Raw genomic sequence first — 17,940 nt, forward strand, 5'->3', positions numbered from 1 at the left:
AATTATTATCATTGTCTAGGGAACAATGTAGCATAGACAAAAGTTTGACTTGACACACACACACACACACACACACACCTCAGTCCTCAGCCTGATTTAACATCTATCTTCACATCCTGTATAAAACGTCATCTAAACATGGAGACAACATTCACAGAGAGACAGAAACAGAAAGAGAAACATTCTTCAAAATAAGACTAAAACACTCTGCTATAGAGGTTGCAGCCACAGTGCTCACATTTATTTTGAAAAAACAAGTCAGTGTAAATGAAGTAAAGTTGATGAAAAGAAAAATGATTACCTGACGGTCTCAAACTCCTTTATATGAATTGAAACATTTTGTTCATTTTGCCAGATAAGTTGTGAGCTTGTAGATCGGATATTAAAGAAATTACAGAAGCTTTTCCCCCCTCTTTTGTTTTTAACAGGTTTTAAGTGTGTAACTGTTTGAAGGACTCAAACGTTCCTACTGTATTTACAAAAAGGGTCAAAAAATATATACATCATATTAAAATATATTTTTATAAGCGATAAATCAATTAACTTTTGACACACAATACCCTATTGACACCATGAGGAGGAAGTATTTGGCCAATGTTTAACAATTTTTTAGTATAGTTTGTTGATTACTTTTAACGCAGTAATGCCATGTTTTAATTTTCATTTTAGAGGTATTCAATAGGTCTTAAAAGTCCTTAAATTGTCACTTTAGAAATGGACAGAAACCCTGTATACATTATACATACTGTATGTTGGTTTTACTGTTGAGTGAAAAAACAATTTTGCACATTAAAAAAATTATAATCATTTGGGGACCACCTGGGGGTCCAGACCCACAGTTTGAGAACCACTACATTTAGTATAATCAATGTACACAGACTGACAGAGGGCTCTGTAGTAATATCAACAAGATAACAGGGCATACTGTATAATGATTGTCTGCAGCAGGCTTATTAAAGAAATGTAATGAGCAGAACACAATGGATTGATTGATCATGATGGTGTAGTATACTGTACACATCATTCTTACACATGCTTTATCTAGAAGAGAAAATCTATCATCAAATGAAGAAAACAAAGTTTTTAACTGAGTATCATCATCAGTATTCTTAACATGTCTACCATGTCTTACACAGCTCTGCTGTATCTCCATAGTTCCCATAAACCCTTATCCCTGGATAGAGAGGTTGTGTGAACGTGGTTTGAACTGTGTGTAGGAGGGTCATTGTGTCAGAAACACTGTAGAAGGACAGAGTACCTGCCTTGTGGTCCAGGTACACCCCCACTCTGGAGGAGAGAGGCCCTGACACTTTAGTCTGAACACTGTTGTGTATGAACCAGTAGTTTTTATCATAGCACTCTATACCCCAGGATTTATCATCGTTTCCAAAGTAGGTTTGTCTGCTGATGTCTTTATAACAGACTGCTATAAAAACCGCTCTACCACTCCACTCTACTTCCCAGTAACAACGTTCAGACAGACCCTCTGTACACAACACCTGACCGTACTTAGTAAATCTCTCTGCATGAGCAGGATAAGGTTGATGTTGTTGTGTTACAGTCATCTTCCTCTTCTCCTCTGACAGGGAGAGACGTGTGTTTATTGTGTTCATGTCCAGAGACAGAGGAGAGGAATCTGTGAGAACACACGACAAAAGACAAATCAAACCTCATGAACCTTATTGTGTTTAGAGTTAGTCTCTCAGATCAAACTCATTAGAGCTTTAAATAACAACATATCAGAATGAAACTTCAACGTTCAGAACCTGCATCAACATGGACTCACATTGTAAAAAGTCCTTTCTGGTCTGAGGCTCCGCTGGATGTAAAACATCAACTGGAGACACAAGAAAACAGTAAAGGTCATCATGACATTGTAAAGGATTTCTATGTCCACACAAAGGGTCAAATCCAATAGACTTTACTGCTGACTTCAGGCATGTAAAACATACAGCGTGAGCCTACAGGAGGTCACAACATACGACTGACGTAAAAGACAACAGGCCTGCTTTACGGCAGTGTCGTAGCTCTCTTAAAGGCACAGTCACATATATAGCATAAATGACAGACATCATACTGAAGAATGGATTAAACTGAAGTTCCAAGGGTTTTGTCAAAAAGTTTCAAGCTATTATAGCTTGATAGTAATCATTGCTATTATATAGTGTTTGTTCAGTAACAGCTGTCTCCCCAGCTCTTCAGAAAATACATTTTCAGGTGGGTTTCACATTTCATTCAATCAGGAGAGAGAACTCCTCAAGATCATTTATTAAGAACAAAAATATAAAAAATAAATAAATAAATAATAATAAATATTAAATGGTGCATTTATATACTGTAGCGGGTGACATGAAACACAGGTCACACTAATCTACTGCCCGCCATACTACAGGCTTTAGTAGCCTTCCCAGACATACTTCCACCTGTACAAACTGTTTCAACACTTACAAAAGACATTTAAATCTAACCCTAACCTCTCCTTTGAGAAATATTCTTGCTTAAATTCTTCAATGTTTCTGTCCAATCTGACAGACAGCCAACCTGTGTACCATCAGTCTGCTTCAGTTCAAATATCTCCAGTTGCCTTCTGACTTCATCAATCCATGTTTACTATGATGGCTGGTTAGAAAAACAAGAAACACATTTAAATCTCACCTCTCTTTGATATCTCTGGGCAAGTTGTCTTCAGGATGTTGTCTAGTTGGTCTCTCAGACCAGACACCACATCAATCACATCTGTGAAGGACCTCACAGGACAGATGATGACACTGGGTGAGACTGGAGATCCACTGGAACTGGAGAGAGACTGGAAACTCTGGAGAGAGACAAGTAAACCAGTATAGACAGAGATGGAAGATCATTAAACCAAGAGATCAATAAATTGGTACATTGACCACACACACACACACGCGCACACGCACACAAATGATGATTTAATTTGTCTCTAATTCTCATGCAAATAATTGCGATTAACAATGTGATTGTGTTTTTGTTTTTGAAAATATCAATAAAAATATACATTTCCGTTCCAATCTATGAACACAAATTGTACAGGGCAGATATTGAATAAATGTATACTTTCAAAATATTTGACAAAATAGTGGAAATAGACAATCTACAATCTACAAGCTCAGAAGCTGAACTTGTAGATCTGCTATTTTTGGAAAATGTTTACAATTATGACAATTGTGGAAAATAATTGTGATTATCTCAAATAATTGTGATTAGGCAATTATGTAATAATTGTGACAGGCCTAATTCTAACATTGACATCTGGTCTGTACAACTACTGTATCTAGCAACTATATTAGTATTAGTAACTACCAGCATTAATAATGTCATGTTATGTAATATACTATGATGTAATAATAATATGACATGATGGAATGACATGAAAGAGATGAAATATGAAGCTGATTTCTCCTAAATGAGTCAAAAGCAAACAGTAAAATGCCATGTGTGGAACCTGAATGAAAGTGATGATGTCATCAGTGTTGGACAGCTCCTCCAGGTCAGCATGTCTCCTCTCCAGCTGCTCCATGTGGTCCTCCAGCTGCCTCAGGAGAGCCTCAGTCTGAGCCACTGCAGTCTGCTGCTGATCTCTGATCAGTTCTTTAAGCTCACTGCGTCTTCTCTCAATGGAGACCATCATCTCACTGAAGATCCTGTCACTGGCCTCCACTGCTGCTTCTGCAGAGCTCTGCTTCACACACACGCCGAAAGGAAGAAAGAAACTCTTGGTTATAAGTTCTCATGTAAGTGTAGAACTTTGTGGGGAATACATTCAGTCACAACATAAGTATTGTTGGCCATTCCAGAAGTTCCATGATATGATGGATTCTTTACTGTCACTGTTCTTTACTGTCATTCTGGGTACTTTAGTGCAGGGACCCCCAGGGGTCCTTCAGGGGGTTCCAGGGGGTCCCCCAAAAAATATGTTAATATACCATCAACATCTGTTTAACCAACCAAAACCAAAAAAAATCTGTTTAACCACTTAAAATAGCCTAAAATTCTACAAGTTCACAACACATGGCGAACTCGTCGTGACGCGTTGTGAGCTTGTAGATCTGCTATTTTCAAGAACATCTTGATAGAATGTGAAAACATTTGAATAACTTTGTAACATTTTAACAACACAAATCTTATGGATTGCTGGCACATAAATATTTTCAAAGGTGGGTCTGCAGCCAAATACATATTAATTGGGGGTCCTTGACATGAAAAGGCTTGAGAACCACTTCTTTAGTGCTTCTGATGACACAAGGCACTGTCTCATCCATATACAGTAGCATCACAGTAAACACAAGAACAAGAACTATTATCATAACATCAGCTCACGTTCAGGGCCTCCATGACCCGTCTCAGGTCTTTCAGCTCCTTCTTTTTCTCCTGGATCTTCTGCTGGACTTCCTCCTGCATTGTCACCAGCTGTTTCTGCAAGAAACAGGAAGAGACAGTTTGGCTTGTAAACAAAGCACATTTTCAAGTCGGGATACCAATTCTATCCAATCAGGAGAAAGAGAACTCATACAGGATACGAGGTCAAAACAAGTGAGATTTGGATCCACACATCATCTTAAATCAACTTTGTAACTTCCTCAAAATACACTTTTGCAGGGGCAAGATGAATTAACTCATTCAATCTGGGAACACATCTGTGTCATTTTAGATTTTAGCTATAACAATTATTTTTACAACTTGGCTATTAAAAAAAAAGCAGATCTACAAGCTTGTAGATCTGCTATTTTAGAAAAATCTTTAACATTTGTACAAATCTTTGAATACATTTTTGGAAACAACATGTTTAACTCAAATCTTTGCTTCTGGGGGTCCCTGGAACAACATATTTTGATGGGGATCGGCGGCCTAAAACAACATTTTGGGGAGTCCTTGACAAGAAAAGGTTTGAGTGCCACTGATATAGCAACGATAGTTTTTCAGATAATTAAGACATTTGTTGAGACATTTGACAGTTACAAATGTTCGCTTTAAGAAATATGTATTCAATGATTTGCACAAATCTTCACGATTTTTCAAAATGAGCAGATCTACAAGCTCATAGCGCTGCACTCGGTGCCACGCTATGAGCATGTGTATCTGCTATTTTTGAATAGCCAAAGAAATCTAAAATGACACAGATGCATTCCCAGATTTAATGGGTTACCATTATGAAAAGTGATCAATTGCGTCTGTTTTTCATTGGGTCCAAAAGGAGTGTACTTCATCCTTTAATACTTGTTATTGTACAACACCCTGGTTTGCGCTTTTAATGTCTCTGACATGATCATTTAGTTCTGCTTCTATATTTAAAACATGATCTCTCTTATGATTTATCTTCAAGTGATCGTGGTCCTACCTGTTTCTCTGCCTTCTCTGCAGCAGCTGACACCGTGTCATGGCCCTTATGTTCATACATGGTGCACAGATAGCAGATACACTGGTGGTCTGTGCGACAGAACACCTCCATCAGCTTGTCATGACTGGAGCACATCTTCTCCTGCAGTTTGTTGGTGGCTGGGACCAGCTTGTGCTTCTTCAACGCAGGAACATTGTAGTGAGGCTGGAGGTGAGTCTCACAGCAAGAGACCAGACACACCAGACAAGACATGAGAGCTTTGTGAGGTCTGGCTCCGGTGCAGAAATCACAGGCCACGTCTGCTGGACCGGCGTACAGCAGAGCAGCAGAGGCAGAAGGCTGCTGACCTCCTGTACTGCTCAGCTTCATCACACCCTGGAAGTAAAAAGAGGTAACACAAACAACAACACAACGACTTACTGACATGAGATATTCACACACACAACTATAAAACATATCAGAAATATAAACATTTATCGCTGTGTAAACACGCTCTAAATTCTTACCGTCAGTCCCTCGGCGCTCATAATGGAAAATGACAAACACAGCAATAACACCCTGGTCACAAGTAACACTGATGCATGCAGAACACACTCCTGTTCAGCAAGCATCCACTCTATTTATATGGGTTGGTCTACCCATGTGGGTGAAACCTTCCGTTGATTAATCATGTGACTTGTGTATTGGAAACACAGGCTTTAGCACTATTCTATAACAATGGCCACTGTACCCCAGCTCCTTATCTGACCTAATCAATCAACCCTCTCAACACTCTCATGTGACTCTCATGTGACATGTGCAAAGTCCCCTGATTTCAACACTCTAGGTCAGAGCTGTAGTTTTTAGAATTGTATATATTTGTACTTATTATTATGACTAAATATCCTTCTGAAAATAAGATACAGGAAGGCGCTAGATTCTAGCGCCTTCCTGTATCTTATTTTCAGAAGGATATTTAGTTCTAGCGGCTAGAAGGCCACATGTGCAGGTAATACAAACGCCACCGTTACATCATAATAATAGATTATTCTACAGACACGCTGTGAACTTGTAGATCAGCTTTTTACGACATGCCCCGAAAGGGGACGCTAGGGTTCATGTGGTTAATATAATGTTTCTGAGGGCAAATGTTAGACTTTTCCTTCTCCTTCCTTTTTGTCTTTCTCTTCACTTATAGATTATAAGTGAAGAGAAACTTCACTCAGTTCCCAATTTAATTTCCACAAGTCAACGCACGCACACACGCGCATGCACGCACGTGTGTGCACACACACACACACACACACACACACACACACACACACACAAACACACACACACACACACATACATGTGCACACATGTGCACAACCACATACGCACGCACGCACACTCTCTCTCTCCCCCTCTCCCTCTTTCTCTCTCTTCCTTCATCCTCTCCCTCTCCATCATACGATGGTCTCGGACCCGGACAAGCCCTTCCTGGTGAAAAAGTCCCAGAAGTTGGTGATGGCTGAGGAGGAGGGCTTGCTCTCCTCCTCCTCCTGGGGCGCCGCCTGCTTGATCCAGATGCTGTTCTCGGCGGCGGAGCAGCCCCCGCCGCCCACCAGGGAGAAGCTCAGCGTGGAGCCCATGGGGGGCCTCCCGTCCTGGGGCTGGCGCTCCGAGTCGGGGGCCTGGAGACTGGAGGAGCTGCCGCTGCTGTCCGAGGGGGGGGGGGCTGAGGCAAGCTCAGCAGGTTGTGGTGGGAGTGGAACTGACGCATGTGATGGATGGACTTGCCCGGTGCCGGCTCTGCAGCGCCACCTGGAGGGCGATGGAGAGACAAATAGTTTTTAATACTCAACACACACACACACACACACACACACACACACACACACACACACACACACACACACACACACACACACACACACACACACACACACACACACACACACACACACACACACACACACACACACAGTCAGTCCTTTCATGTCAGATTTTAACATCTATCTTCACATCCTGTATCAAACATCATCTAAACATGGAGACAACGTTTACAGAGACAGAAACAGAAGGATAAACATTATTCAAAATAAGACTAAAACACTCTGCAATAGAGATTGCAGCCACAGTGCTCACATGTATTTTGAAGAAAACACGAGTCGGTGTAAATGAAGTAAAGTTAATGAAAAGAATATGATTCAACTCCCGCCTGGGGGACAAGCAGATCTACAAGCTCACAACGCCTCTCTGAGCTTGTAGATCGACTATTTTCACATTTTCTGTCTCTTTGTCAGGTAATATTTGGCCAATGTTTGACCATTTTATACGGTATAGTTTGTTGATTACTTTTTACGCAGTAATGCTATGTTTTAATTTTCATTTTAGAGGTATTTAAAAGGTCTTTAAAGTCCTTAAATTGTCACTTTAAAAATGGACAGATACCCTGTATAAACTATACATACTGTATGTTGGTTTGTTTACTGTTGAGTGAGAAAACAATGTTGCACATTAAGCATAATATCATCATTTGGGGACCTCCTGGGAATCCAGATCCAAAGTTTGAGAACCACTACATTCAGTATAACCAATCTACACTGACTGACAGAGGGCTCTGTAGTAATATCAACAAGATAACAGGGCATACTGTATAATGATTGTCTGCAGCAGGCTTATTAAAGAAATGTAATGAGCGGAACACAGTGGATTGATTGATCATGATGGTGTAGTACTGTACACATCATTCTTACACATGCTTTATCTAGAAGGGAAATCTATTATCTATTATTAATCTAGTATCTATTATTATAATTATGTTGGACATTATCAACATACAGAACATAATGTGTAGTAACCAACATATAGTATAACTACCATCTATCAAAATAGTCAACAAGGAGTTTTGTGTATCAGAACATGTAGTTTAATGTGTGGTTGTAACTTGTAAGGTCATCTCACCTCAGCCAGCAAGGTGTTCTTCCTCAGAACAGGTCTGGGACTGAAGCTCTCTCTGCACTGGGGTTAGCTGTAGACTCCAGTCTCCTCATACTGGTCCCAGTAACCCTCAATACAGCTTCTACAGTAACTGTGTCCACACTGTAGAGTCACTGGTTCCTTTAGAAGGTCCAGACAGACAGAACAACAGCAGAACTGGTACTGGTCCAGATCACATGTCTGTTGCTGCTGCTGCTGTTGTGCCATTTGACTGACAACCACACTCACACTGAGAGAGAAACACACAACACTTTGGTTTACTCTGAAGAGAGACTGGGTTTCGTTTCCTCTGTAGAAAACTAGGAGAGGCAAAGACATCTATGAGGCAAAGGGAGGGACTTCCTGGATGTTTGCAGGAGGCAGTGGTTTTAAAGAGACAGTGAATGTGTAGCACAAACAGGTTCAGCTTGTGGTTGAACGTTGTACAGCTGGACTCTCTGACTACACCATCATTTCCCCTCTATGTGTAAAAGCCTGGTGGTGGTGACACAAGGTTACAAGATAATAGGGGGTATTTATTTGGGTAAGAGTATGGCAGAAAATGTGTATTTTAGTAAAATATCTCGAGACTTTCTCACTAGATCCATATTCTCTCCAGTGAGTACATATAGTATTATAGTGAAACACTCTAATAAACTCTAGGATTACAAATATGTCATGGCAAGACAGGTGAACTCATAATAAAGGGGAAACATGAAAATTATACACGGGTGACATCTGGTGGCCAATTCAGTGATGCCTTATTGCTGCTTTGTCATTGCTTGTCATCTATTTTTTCTGCTTTTTTTTGTCCCCTTACTTCAGGTTCAGCTGGAGTTGTACCTGAAGTGTTGATGGAATGATTCATTGTGTGTTATTTCAGGAAACAAGATTAAGTAAGTTCCTACTGCTGATTAAGTGAGAGAAATGCCAGCAGCATTGTCAAAATGAATGATGAATGAATTCCATTCAGTATTGTGACCTCAGTGGACAGGACAGTGGTACAGTCGACTGGACCTTTGGTTTAACAGCTTTAACTGTCAGGGGACACACATGAACATGTAACCTATAGTTCAGTACACTTGTCATTGGAAGCAAACTGGATTTTGCTCAAATTTGCTTCTGAGTTGCATTTCATCCTATAGTATCAAGTGTAGCCCATAGCATAGTTGATACTGTTAATGTAATTGTTGTACAATATGTTTTTAACAAGCATGATGCTTCTGCCATAATTTTGAAATCATTATTAGTCTAATTCGCATGCATAATGTCACATTCTGAGATATTATGGTTGAATGATGGACAAAATATATTTTCCCCCCAGATTTCTTTGTTATTTCTTTGTCTTGACTTCACTGTAAAAAAAAATGGTGTGCTATAAAACCTCTCCTACAGTAATTCATAGCTGTGTTATGTACAAAGCTCAGAACACACAAGTTTCAAAGTATACACACTTTTAGGCATTGGCTGTTGGTTTACATTAACATGGAATAGAAAAGCATAAGTGTAGAGACCAAAATATAGGCCTATAATCTTGTACTGTAATTATGGAATATAGTGTGGTAAAGTGCATTAATCTGTGGAACTATTTGCCTCTATTGAGATGAATGAAAGAGTCCAGGCATGGCTTCTACTTGGTTACTTTATTTAAGGAGAGTCAAGAGTTAACATCACATGGCAGCTTTCGGCAGGAAAAGAGACAGAGTTCAGCACATGGTAGACATTTATACCCTGTTTTCTATAGGCGTGTGCACGAGGTGTGTGTGTTAAGATCCAGATCTCTAAACAGTGTGTATCCAATGTGTGTGTGGGCATGCAATGATGTGCTTCAGTGTGCACGTAGGTGTGTGTGTGTGTGTTACAAATACTAAGACGGTGTGTAAATGTGTGTGTGCTAAATTAAGTTTGGGTGGGTGCGTGTGAATCCATTGTACATAAGTTAGATAAGACAATGTAGTGGTCAACTAAGGTCAGAAGGTCCAGGAGCACTGGCCCCTGGATACCCAATGGAATGGGTCCTTTATTCCCTGTGAAAAGGCTTTGAGGTTTCTGCACCTAATCTAGAACCTTCTAGTATCAGTTAGAAGGCTGACGCAGTAGGCCTTCATTAGTAATGTGCATGGTTACATTGTAGTGTGAGTGCATTACAATATGGGTACTGGTATATTAGTGTATAATGGTATATGATATTATGTATAGATACATGTATGTAAGTACGAACACTATGTGCTGTTTTAGATCACAGTTAATCATTGACCATCGGAGTTTCCTGTGTGTGGCATTCAGTGGGGGATGAGTGTTTTGAGGCCTGTTAATTATGTGGCTCAAATCAGGCTCTGTAAGCCCTTATGTGTGTTCATCTCAGGTATCTCTCTCTAGAACTATGCTATTTCAATATACCACAATAGTAAATCTCTGTTCAACAGCAGAACGGTCAACACCTCATGTTCTTTCACAGCAAAGCAACAGGCACTATGCAAGCAGGCTACTGTATTCTGGAAGGAAAACAAGGAACCATTCATTAAAAACACTCTCAGACCTCTGAATAGGACCTCATAATAATCATTAGCTTTTGCTTTCCAAGCCTCACTGTGTCAATCTTTTCCAGTGAGAATTGAATGTACGTATTTGTTAAACTTGTGGAATGCTGAAAAAAACTAAAAAAATATCTAAAAAAAATAATACTGTGAATGCAAAGTTAAATTATATGAGATCTTGTTAACCTGAAACATTCAGGTTATGTTTCACTTTGGACACAAGGGGGCAGCGTTCACCATTCGTTTGCTTATAGCCATGCAGGATTTTGCTGTCAATACAAATGGAAAAAAAAAATTCTTGAGCAAATATCAGAGTAAAGGCATAATAATGATGTACAATATTTAGTTTGAGGACACTATCAACCCAACAGAAAAGTGTTTGATTAATCTCTTGGTTAATAACAATAGAGGTCCGCTGCTCTTGAAAAGAACTATGACATGAAAAGTACATCTTATTATGAATATGTTTTATTGGATACAATTAGGCTTGTTCAAGCTCACATTCAAACTATCAAAATACTGTATTGTCGCTGTTATGCAGAAAACCTTTATCTCCATATTTACACTTTATGATTTTCTTCTTAAAATAAATAATGCCCTACTTTGTGATGTGACACTGTAGTGAAAATAACACATTTTGTTAAACATAGCAAAAAAAATATCATATTTTAGTTTAATGGCCAAAATAGGGACAGCAGCACTATTTGTGGATGGGAAAGAGATTAATATTTGAAATTGTCATCCTATGAACGGAAAGAATAATGGACAGAAGTATGTGTTCCTCTGGATTGATTTCCATTGTATATTCATTCATATTTCAACTAGCAGCAGCAACTAGCAGCAGCAACTAGAGCAGCAACTAGAAGCAGCAACTAGCAGCAGCAACTAGCACACCTCCCTTCCAAAACCACTCCTAGCCAGGGCTCCCTCACTAAAGTAAAAACACACACATGCATGTTGACTGTTGGGTAAAGTTGGACAAAAACAGGCTAATACAGGAAGTTCATTTGGGTTATATTGAGCTTTTATTTTAATTTTAATCACTCTCTCTTTGAGGTCTGCTTCCGGGAGGCATGTGTTCTTGGAGCGTACACACATGAGAAGATGTAGTCACACAGGACTCCAGCTGATATTAGTATAGTTCCGACTGGAACTACAGTTTACAGGAAACACTGTAGTCCAAGTAGTCTATAGGAGGAACTAAGGTTCACCCTGTGATGTCAAAGAGTAAACATTCCAAATTCAAAATAAAAACATAGAAGCGCTGCCAAATCATCTTTATTTTGTCCTCCACTTCATGAAAACAGGATTTGGGTTCAAAATCAGGGAAGTGGCCCTTTAATCTGTCTGATGAACTGATGAAAAGCATTAGAGAGCTTGTGACTAAATAAACAAAACAAAATGATACAGCCAATGTACTTAGGACTTCTATATTCAATATTGTTTTTAACCACTTAAAAACCCCAGTATCCGTATTGTGGTCACAGAAAATAGCCGATCGACAAGCTCACAACGCGTCGCGCTGCGACGCGTTGTGAGCTTGTCGATCGGCTATTTTCAGCAAAAGCTTTCCCCACAATAACCCAAAACAGAAAAGACACTAGTATTGAGCCCTGAGGGACTCTGGTTACCCATATGAGGTTTAAGTGGTTAATAAACATGATATGCGTCTGCCATCATTTTGAAATATGTATTTCCCAGGGAATCAGTTTCTGAAATATAGTCATTAGTCTACTGTGCATGCATAATATGTCACATTCTGAGATATTATGATTGAATGATGTTTTTAGAAAAACAATCATTTTTCCCCAGATGTTTTGGTTTTGTAGGTCTCGACTTCACTGGACATCAAAAACAGGGGTGCAAAAAAAAATCTATGGGGGCCAAACTGACTTTGATAAAGTGAGTGAAGGGCCACACATTGGATTTTTGAATTGAAACTTGAAACACATAGTGGTGAATTATGTTAAAACTGCATGAATTTGACAGACACGATAGACTAATTTATAATAGGGTCAAGTATTTTTATTTATTTTTTAAAGATATTTTTGGGAACTTTTTCTGCCTTTATTGATAGTATAGTAGGCTGACAGGAAATGGGGAGAGATGCGCCTGGACCGCCAGGCCAGCGGACACTCCTATCTTATTTTTTTTTACACCTGTGCTGTCTGTATCACTCACTTTATCAAACATATTCCCTATTTTGCAAGCCGTCTTATGACTTATCTTATTTTTTATTTTGAAAACCATTTTAAAATAGCGAAAATAGCTTCACTGCAGATCAGCTACCGTATTTTGTAATGTGCAGTTTTAACACTTTGCTAAATTAACCGATTTAAAGGCCTATAATCTTTCATTGTACAGTCTGTTACCAGTTCAATTATGATTATTTTTGGGGGTCACAGCCTGAACAGGTTGAGAACGACTGGGGGGTTATAGATAAACAACTGCCTATTGACTGACTTAGTGACTATTAATTCTCCACTACATCTCAGAGGTGAGTGATGGGAAGCAGTTTTAAGATAGTCAAAGGGTCAATGCCCCCAGTACCTAGAACCACAGTGGAAACAAGACTGCAAGGACTTTTGTGGTGTTATCCTTCTAGACAAAGTGTTTGACTGTACTCGTGCTGTTTTTACATTTCTGTCCAATAAAATGTTAAAAAGGGGAAGTACTACAGTAAAGTAAAAATAACTCTGAATTGTACTTAAGTACAGTGCTTGAGTAGATGTACTTAGTTACTTTACACCACTGGTCTATTGTACTATTGAGAAAGTTATGTGAACTTGAAAACATCTTCTATTTTGCTGAAGAAGTTCTAATAAACTGACTGAAGAAAAGAGACAGTTCATTCATCATTGTGCAACGGGAAAATAAGTAATAAATGATACAAAGTCCAGTTGTAATCCAACGTTAATGAGTTATGATGATATGGCATGTCAATGATGTCATTCATTATGAATCTATGTGTGGAAGCCTCTGATGGAAAGTAATTACATGTATATAGAACATGTATTGAAGATTACTGGCTAAATTGTTTAAGTGTTCAATTAGTAAAACATAGAAAGTGGATAAAAGTAAACTCAGCATTATATTTACACTATGTATAATATTTAATTATTATCATTGTGCAGGGAACAATGTAGCATAGACACAAGTTTGACTTTTACACACATATTTTTATAAATGATTAAATCGAATAACCGTTGACACACAATACCCTATTGACACATTGAGGAGTAAGACATTACACCAGTGGTTCTCAAACTTTTCAGGCCGCGACCTCCCAGAATAATCCTATTTGAACTGGGGACCCCCCAAAATAATATTTGAACTGGGGACCCCCCAAAATAATATTTGAACTGGGGACCCCCCAAAATTATATTTGAACTGGGGACCCGCCAAAAATAATATTTGAACTGGGGACCCCTGAAAAGAATCATATTTGAACAGGGGACCACCCAACCTGACAAGCACTTGGAATTGCAGGAGTGGAAGCATTACATTTAGTGTAACTCCATTGATATTGTGAAAATAGCAGATCTACAAGCTCACAAAGCCTCGCGTTGCAAGGCGTTGTGAGCTTGTAGATCAGCTATTTTCACATTTTCTGTCTCTAGGTCAGGTAATATTTGGCCAATGTTTCACCAGTTTTTATAGTATAGTTTGTTGATTACTTTTGACGCAGTAATGCCATGTTTTATTTAAATATTTTAGAGGTATTCAATAGGTCTTAAAAGTCCTTAAATTGTCACTTTAGAAATGTGCAGACCCACAGTTTGAGAACCACTACATTTAGTATAACATTACATTACATTACAGTCATTTAGCAGACGCTTTTATCCAAAGCGACTTACAATAAGTTCATTCAACATAGGTAGGGAACCAATCTACACAGACTGACAGAGGGCTCTGTAGTAATATCAACAAGATAACAGGGCATACTGTATAATGATTGTCTGCAGCAGGCTTATTAAAGAAATGCAATGAGCGGAACACAATGCATTGATTGATCATGATGGTGTAGTATACTGTACACATCATTCTTACACATGATTTGGTTTTCAACTGAATATCATCATCAGTATTCTTAACATGTCTACCATGTCTTATACAGCTCTGCTGTACCTCCATAGCACCAAAGCATTATCCCTGGATAGAGAGGTTGTGTGAACGTGGTTTGAACTGTGTGTAGGAGGGTCATTGTGTCAGAAACACTGTAGAAGGACAGAGTACCTGCCTTGTGATCCAGGTACACCCCCACTCTGTAGGAGAAAGGCCCTGACACTGAAGTCTCAACATTGTTGTGTCTGAAACTGTAGTTTTTACCATAGCACTCTAAACACCAGGATTTATCATCGTCTCCAAAGCGTGTTTGTCTGCTGATGTCTTTATAACAGACTGCTATACAAACCCCTCCACCACTCCACTCTACTTCCCAGTAACAACGTTCAGACAGACCCTCTGTACACAACACCTGAGGGTACAAAGCAGACACACACACACACACACACACACACACACACACACACACACACACACACACACACACACACACACACACACACACACACACACACACACACACACACACACACACACACACTCTGTGTGTGCTTGCAATACTTTGCCACGCTTTCTCCCTGGATCTATTTATTGTGGTCGCGTTTCCTTCGGCCACAGAGAAAAACGCTGCTCGAGTTTTGTTCCCCGCTGCCATGATTGGTCAAGTTCAAGGAATCTGCGCTCGAGTTCATGGTCTTTTATAGAAATACGTCGTCGGCGAATCGCCGCCCATTTAGCCTGGCTTCATTATCCTGGCTGGACACAGCCTGGCTTGACATAGCCTAGCTCGACAAAGTTGCTCCTTTTCAGCCTGGCTTGGCGTCTCAGGAACGGAATAAACGAGGCTTTTCGGACCCGACTTTGTCAAGCCTGGATTTGGCTTAAGGCCAGGCTTTTTTAATTCACCTTTTGAGGAACAGGCCCCTGGTTATTACCCAGGCGGCCCGGGTTCGACTCCCGGTATAGGAACTCAATGATGTAACATCATGATTAGTGTGCGTGGGAATCTAATTTTAAACAAGCTTAGTGCTTTATGAGCCTTCCAGTTTAGTACACCTTGTATTGTGAATTTGTGCTTCCATGTACTGTTGTTCTGTTGTGTGAAACTATGGGAGAAAGAAAAGCTGTTAATCATGACATTCAGGCCTGGGCTGCGGCGTGGTGGTCCAGGCACCCTAGGCTACAATGCCAGCATGACAGCGTGTTCGAGTCCCGAATCCCGATGACAATTACTGCATGTCCATATATTATTGTCTCCGCCGTAGGTGGAGAATATGTTTTCGCTTCGTCCCGCCGTGTGTGAGCAAACATTGTTAGCCAAGCTAACATTGGGCAAGCTCCACGTGACACGTGTCAATTTGTTGACACCAATGCCTCTGATTGGCTAGAGGGACGCGTGACGAAATAAAATTCTATAAATAGGTGTGTCACTTCAAAAAGCCCCTACTTTTTGAAGTGAGGTAAAACAGGATCAATCAGACTTGATTGGAACAGTACCTTCAGTAAGTCCAAATCACCCGTCTGTGCGTGTGTGTCCCTGTGAGAACACCTAACATTGGTCAAGCAAAGGCGCAGAAGGCCAAAGCTAAGAAAGCATACTCATCTACAATTGTAACACAGAAGAGGACTAGAGTTGAAATGATCCCACAACAAAGCCGAAGTCTTAATACGTGTCAATATGTTGACATCAATGTCTCTGATTGGCTAGAGGGATGCATGACGAAATACAATCCTATAAATAGGTGTGTCACTTCAAAAAACCGTTTACGTTTTTGAAGCGAGGTAAGACAGGATCAATCAGTCTTGATTGGAACAGTATCTTCTAGTCCAAATCACCCGTCCGTGCGTGTGTGTGTCCCTCGTGCGTATGTGTGTAACATTGGTCAAACAAAGGCGCAGAAGGCCAAAGCTAAGAAAGCATACTCATCTACAACAGTAACACAGAAGAGGACTAGAGTTGAATTGATCCCACAACAAGGCCGAACCCTACTGTATCTCATTAGTTATTGCTATGATAATATAATTGCTATAGTCTGCTGGCGGAGACTTGTGCTCCGAGGAGCACATTTTCTAGTTATTATTATTATTATTATTACAAGGAGTGTAGCAGTCCAAATGTCCCATAGCCTGTATGTCCCAGCCACCCCGCCCCGGCCCCACCCATACCTACCAACCTAATTATAGAATAGCAGATCTTCAAGCTCACAACACGTTGCAATGCGTTGTGAGTGATGGTGTAATGGTCTAATTGTCAGGCTTTCACCTTGGGGATTCCATGTTCAAATCCCAGTCCTCCAACAGCTGATGGAGTGCTTTAAATTTTCGAAGGCTAAAATACAAAAGAACAACTCAAAAGCACTAGAAGTCAAATCTGGGGTTGAACAGCAACTTTACTAACTGAAGGCTAACATACAAGAGAATGTTTCAAGAATACTTGGAGACATCTGCTGTGAGTCACTGAGCGAGCGATGGTCTAATGGTCTAATGCTCAGACTCTCAGCACAGAGATTCCATGTTCAAATCACAGTTATTTTACATAAAGAAATTCAAAACCATCTAATTCAATTATCTCTCTCCCTGCTGTAAAGTAGGCCACAGGGCTCTAAGCTTGTACAAAAGCCAATGGATGGTTTCTTTTGATTGACCAACTATTGACTTGATTGTTTTGATTTTGTAAAATGTCAGGCATAGAGTTATCCCCCTCAAGGATCCCTGGGGTCCCCGGACCTCACTTTGAGAACCACTGTCCACCACAGAATACAATTTCTCACTAAATCTATTTACTAACTAAACCAATAACCAGCATATATATGTAGTGTGCTTGCTTGGGTTGCTCATTTGGCATTTGAATCATACTCTGTTAATACTGGGCTCACTAGCTCAGTCAGTGTATGATTACACAATGTCAAAAGATAAGATAAATAATCAACTAAGTGTTCTTTATAATTTGTTGTATAACTGTTGCGTTGGCATTGATTACAAATTTTCAGGGCTGGATTTTGTCACCTCACTGTAATGACCTTATTTTTGGCATCA

At 39.8% G+C, this 17,940-nt stretch overlaps 1 protein-coding gene across 1 annotated transcript in view; it reads right to left on the minus strand.

Moving 5' to 3' along the window:
* Nucleotides 1-17,181, minus strand: part of LOC308101553 (E3 ubiquitin-protein ligase TRIM47-like) — a gene marked incomplete at its 5' end in the record, with an annotated part of 29,083 nt that extends 11,902 nt beyond the window's left edge. The window contains 5 exons of the mRNA XM_080450975.1: nt 2,716-2,815; nt 3,467-3,700; nt 4,342-4,437; nt 6,793-7,144; nt 17,168-17,181. Coding sequence (XP_080307101.1) covers nt 2,716-2,815; nt 3,467-3,700; nt 4,342-4,437; nt 6,793-7,144; nt 17,168-17,181 — 796 coding nt within the window. The remainder of the gene's footprint in view (nt 1-2,715; nt 2,816-3,466; nt 3,701-4,341; nt 4,438-6,792; nt 7,145-17,167) is intronic.
* Between the last annotated feature and the right edge of the window lie 759 nt (nt 17,182-17,940).

Source organism: Gymnoscopelus braueri (genome assembly GCF_963280865.1).
Source record: "Gymnoscopelus braueri genome assembly, chromosome: 15".
In the NCBI taxonomy this organism is placed as follows: domain Eukaryota; kingdom Metazoa; phylum Chordata; class Actinopteri; order Myctophiformes; family Myctophidae; genus Gymnoscopelus; species Gymnoscopelus braueri.